General features: G+C 40.2%; 1 protein-coding gene across 1 annotated transcript in view; it reads left to right on the top strand.

The window, feature by feature from the left end:
• The first annotated feature begins 704 nt into the window (after positions 1–704).
• Positions 705–5,843, top strand: part of LOC107696445 (neuron navigator 1-like) — an 82,388-nt gene continuing 77,249 nt past the window's right edge. Inside the window, exon 1 of the mRNA XM_016496776.1 lies at positions 705–1,603. Within this exon, the coding sequence (XP_016352262.1) occupies positions 979–1,603 (625 nt within the window). The 5' untranslated portion in view covers positions 705–978. The remainder of the gene's footprint in view (positions 1,604–5,843) is intronic.

Genomic DNA, 5,843 nt, shown 5'->3' with positions numbered 1-5,843 from the left:
GTATGCTGTGTTGGATTGTTTGCAGAACTTAATAACTAATATATTCTTAATGTTTAAAAAATTATGATTATAAATAATGCATTATTGTATTATAGTACTAAAACAATGTACATTGTAAATGTGAAGACATGTTAGACGTACACATTTTTCTTGTTCCATTTTGTTATGTCTTCGCCATTTTTGTGATAGATTATTTGCAGAACTATAGAGCTAATGTATACATTATTATATTATTCCACTAAAGGTAATTTATTTATTTATTTATTTAGAGAGAGATAGATAGATAGATAGATAGATAGATAGATAGAGTATGGCATTTGTGTACTGGTAAATTGTCCCATGCATACGCAATGCATTTCTCCTGAAGGCAGATAGTGAATATAGCTGTGATTTCACTGAGTATTCAGCATTGGATCTTGGAAGGGGGAGGGGCGAAACAAAGGGGATGGAGTGATAGTGTGAGAAAATACACACTACAATGTACTGGATTCAGTTTACATTGTAGTGTTGCAATTTGTCATCTCCCCCTATCAGCTCACACTTTCTGCTGAGAGAGAGAGAGAGAGAGAGAGAGAGAGAGAGGGAGAGAGAGAGAGGGGGAGAGAGGGAGGGGGAGAGAGGGGAGGGAGGACTGTTGTTGTGTGCAGCACTGCTGTCATTTGGCTGCTGCACGGCTCAGCGGCAAGACGGTCTGGTGAAGGGAGGAGAGAAAATGAAGGAGTGAGAGAAAGAGGAGAGAGAAAAGGAGAACCAGGGCGGCAGCTGCTGCAGCCTGACAGGAAGGAACGGAAAAAAATAAAGGGTGCACGGAATTAGCATTTTCTTCCCGTGCAAGAGAGAAAGAGCCGCACATTCATCCTCTCCTCCATGCTCTCACTCTTCTCTCATCCGGCCCTAAATGCTCTCCGGTAGAGGAAGACGCTTGGGGGTCGAATAAAAGTCAGGCAGAGCAAGGGGACGTCAAGGGAAGGTGTGGGCATGGCTGCCAACAGGGGCAAGTCCGGCGTGCCACAAAGCGTGCCACGGAGCGAGCTGAAGGTGTACCGCGTAGGCAGCATGGAGGGACGCATCCCGGTGCCGTCCAACCTTCGGAAACAGAGGTCCCTGACCAACCTGGCCGTGCTAACAGATGCCGAGAAGAAGATGCAACTCTATGAGCCCAAATGGTGCGACGATATGAGCAAAGCTGCCTCAGGACACCTGAAGATGGGCAAGCCCAAACCGGCGGCCGGTGGAGGGGCGGGTGGTTCTCCACTTTCTCGCAACCTGTCCAAATCGGACCACTCCCTCTTCCAGGGCAAGCCGAAGATGTTCACCCCGCTTGCGGCACCTGGCGCTTTGGGAAAAGGCCCAAGTCGGATCCCTCGAGGCCCTTACGTGGAAGTAAAACCCTTGAGCAAGACGTCCGATGACTGCAAGTCCGACGACGATATCCTGTCTGCCAAAGCGAGTGGGAAGAAACCGGTAGCTGGCAGCTCCGGAGACCCGGAGGCTAAAGGTCAAGGTGAGGAAGGTGGCGATAAACCCTTCCTCAAGGTGGACCCGGAGCTGGTGGTCACCGTTCTTGGTGACCTGGAGCAGTTGCTCTTCAGTCAGATGCTCGGTGAGTAGGGTTTTTCCGCTTTCACGCCCACTTACTAGCAGCTGCCATTGGCGACAAGGCTGCTGAATGGCATGGATTGACTGGAAAATCTCCAACTGAGTGCATGCTGTCGTGATTCTAAAGGTGGTCTCGGACAGCTAGACAATGCAGGGCTTTGTTCTGGATAGCATGTGCATTGTGCATCCGCCACCTCTCGCACTTGTGGGGTAGAAATTGCGCTCATAGATTATTCCCCTTGGCATATATCCAATGATTGAGTGACAAAATGCTCGGGGGCGATGCTCGGCACACTGATCTGCTTTTCGACGCCTGTCTGGTGCCGTGTGCTGGTGTTGCCACTCTGCTCTCATCTGTATTGTGTTAATGGCTGCTATCAGGGACGCGGGTTGTATGAGAAAAAGAAGAGGCCATGGAATACAAAGAGGGGGCCTAATGAATTCGGTTTGTAGCTTGTCATCACCCTCGTTTGACTGTGGCTTGATCTGTAGACACTGATAAATGCTGTTGTTGAACACATGAATGAAAGCATGCATGATCATCTGCCACACTCGAGTTCTCTTTGTAGGGATGTGGGATGAAATACAACTAAGTTTTCTTAGGGATAATTTGCAGTTGTATACTGTAGAATTTGATTATATTTTATTGGACTACCTGGCTACTTGAGGATGGATAACGTATACGGTTTGTTATGGTTAGTGAATGTCCATGAGGCAATGTCAATTGCATTAATCAGGAAGTATATTTGTTGCATTTAAAACAAATATCCCATTTTGTTTGTGCCATCTTCTAAACACAGCATGCCCTGCATTTGTGCATCAGTCCTCAAACGAATTACCTCTATTTCAACCGTGTCCAAACCTCATATGCTTAAACAACCAATTTAGGCTGAATTCTTGCAATTGTTTGTGTGGAATCCTAGATCCTTCTTCTCCTCGCACTGCAATGCACAGTATAATTCAGTGGTGGGATTAAAGGCTAATGAAAGTAAACGAATGACCGGATTAAACCTTATTAAAATGCTCTCCGTAGTTCTTGGTCAATAATCCATACAGGATTCCGATCGAAATTATAATTTGGGAAAAAATCCTGAAGGATCCTAATGGGAATAAAAAGTAAGAACCAAAAAAAAAAAAAGTAAAAAAATATATATATTTTGGGAATTTCTCTTGGAATATTTCTAGCAGCATTGCATTCCCATTAGGATGCTTTTGGAATTCCAAATTTTAATTAATCTAATTTTTTTATTCAATTAATTTATAATTTGGTTCCAGGTTCAAGTAGAAAATCCAATAGGAATCTTGCATGCATTTTTTAGGATTTTTAGCATGCTTTCATATATGCAGAGTATAATAATAGCCAACACTAGAGTGGTTGCAGAGCTTTCTCCCCTAAATTTAGAGGGAAAACAATGTGCTACAGGGCCACTTTTTCATGCAGGATCTTTTAATCACAAGGTCTCTAAGAATAATCAGTTGAATCTCTATATCAAAGTACTTTCTTTTTTATAATCATAATTACACATAGAGTTTATGCTCATTTGTTCTGCATAATAAACCGCTACATAATAGATTTCCTTATGAGTCGTTCTTTTGGACCGTATGTGGCACATAACATCTGCATACCACTTTTGGTCACAAGACTGAATTAGCGCTCATTGCTTTCCTCTGTGCATTCACAGTTACTATTGTACTGCACAGCTGGACGAGGGTCTAAACCTGTAGGGGGGTGGAAATATTTAAAATATGCATGAGGGATAATAGTGTGAGCTGAGAGACAGTTAAACTTAGGAAATAAAGGGCGAGGGCCAAATTTGGCCTTTTTGTGCCAGTCTGGAAATAAACCTGAATATGTACAGCAAGTTATGAGGGGGATATGAGCTTTTATGAGGCTACTGGGATCATGTTGGTTTTCTTCAGTGGGCTATGGGGTTTTTAGTGGTTGATGCCAATATCAATATCTAGAGCGTAGTTTGACTGATAGCTGATGGTATACCATTATAAATATACTTGTTATTTGTTCCTTTATCATCTTGTTTTCTAGATATCTTGATATCCTTATCAAGATATCTTAAAATCCTTAAAGGGATAGTTCACCCAAACTGACAATTCTGTCATCATTTACTCACCCTCATGTTGTTCCAAACCTGTATTAGTTTCTTTCTTTTGTTGAGCACAAAAGTAGATATTTTGAAGAATGTTGGTAACCAAATAGTTGACGGTAGCCATTGACTTCTATATGTAAAAAAAAAAATACTATGGAAGTCAATGGCTACCATCAACTGTTTGGTCAAGAGTGAGTGAATGATGACAACATTTTAATTGTGGGGTGAGCTATCCCTTTAAAAAATAACTTGAGAATCAGCATTGCATACGATACTAAGTTTGTAATATACTTGCATTACAGAGTTTCTCTGTACAGTAATGCGTAAAAGTGTATTTTGTATTATTGCACTGATTTTGTCACATGTTTTTCAGTATGAAAACAATTGAAAATAGTTATATTCAAGATTCAATCTATGAAAACAATAAGTTAATATCTTATGCAGCATTGAATCAAGTAAATGTGACTTGTTTTAAGGTTTTAAGATGTTTTAACTGAAAAAGTCAAAAATGCTGTATATTTTTTTGCAGTGTATACACAGCATTTACTACAAATTCACTCAAAAATACTTTTGTATGTATTATATATTGATAAAACTGCTGGTAGAATTTACCTGAATTTACTGTTGGAATTTACTTTTTTAATTGGTTATGTGTATATATGTCTGTTATACATAATATTAAAATGTATTAAACTGCACCAGTGCTCACATCTGCAGGAGTGACCCACAAAATCTACACATGAAGCTGTGGTCCAGTTTGCCCTTGCAGATCAAAGCATATGGGGGAAAAAGAGCATAGGCTATATTAAATTTTAATCTCCCACGCTGTCGACAGCAGAGCTGGAGATTGCATTGGAGCATTGCACACTATGTTTATTTCAGCGGAGGTAGCAATGCATGATATTAGGGTGTTTATATACATAATGGGAGTAAATTAATCAATTTTAAATGTGTTTTGAGCTTGCTTTTTATTTGTCCGTGAAGCTGGTCTATTTGCAATTACGTACATACTTTGCAATGAAACTAATGAAATACTCTCATCTTGTCACCTGATTCGCTAATTCCACCATGCAAGTCTCTCTAGTGATGTAATTAGCTAGAGCATGTTAATTTTCTCATGGGAATGTAGTTGATTGACATGAGTTATCTGCTGTCCAGTAATGCTTGTAAACCACCTCTCTCTCTCGCTCTTTGTAAAGCAGTCCAGTCGTTAATAATGTCAGGCCAGGCGTCGTGCTTAACTGCACCATGGGATTGATTGGGCATGCTGTTGACATGCTGACCGCTCGCCCACGCAGGTTTTCAAGAGATTGTATGGCAGTTTACAACTGCTTGAACAGAAAACATTCGTTTATTTGGATGAAAGAAGACTTTCATTCTTTGTTCTCATTGTCAGTGTAGGTGATGTGATACCAGGCTGTCTGGTTTTCATAATCTCATTTTTGGCATTCGGCTCGTTTTATGCTGCCTCCGAGGTTAATGTCAAAGAGCGTTAGCTTTCAGCAAACCCAGGTGACTGATCAAGTCGAGCTGTTTTGAACATCTTCACCTTTCAAGGGTTGTGACGTAAACGAAAGGCTGTTGGCTCTTTAAAGTGTCAACTTCATGTTTCAGTGCAACTTTGGGAACTTTGCCATCTTTGACTATTTGAAGAAATATTGGTGTAGAAACCTACAATATGTTTTTCAAAATACTAATTGTTTGCTAATTTTACACTATTTTATGTAAATTTTTTGAACTACTGTTCAAAAAAAGTTGAGGTTGGTAAGATTTTTTAAAACGTTTTTGAAAGAAGTCTCTTCTGCTCACAAAGGCTGCAGCTGCTGGGTGTGTCTGCTGTCACGTCCAACTATAACAGCTCTTTAAATTACATTTTAATCATAATCTTTATATGCATGTCAAAAGTTTGGGGTCAGTGACATGTTTTAGTGTTTTTGAAAGAAGTCTCTTCTGCTCACAAAGGCTGCATTTATTTGATAAAAAATACAGTAAAAACTGTAAAACCGTGAAATACTATGATTTAAAATAACTGTTTTGTATTTGAATGTATTGTAAAATGTCATTTATTCCTGTGATGCGCAGCTGAATTTTCAGCATCATTCCTCCAGTCTTCAGTGTCACATGATCTTCAGAAATCCT

Source organism: Sinocyclocheilus anshuiensis, unplaced genomic scaffold (genome assembly GCF_001515605.1).
Source record: "Sinocyclocheilus anshuiensis isolate Anshui unplaced genomic scaffold, SAMN03320099.WGS_v1.1 scaffold522, whole genome shotgun sequence".
NCBI classification, from domain to species: domain Eukaryota; kingdom Metazoa; phylum Chordata; class Actinopteri; order Cypriniformes; family Cyprinidae; genus Sinocyclocheilus; species Sinocyclocheilus anshuiensis.
Note: the sequence above shows the minus strand (reverse complement) of the source record. Positions and strands in the feature narration are given on the sequence as shown.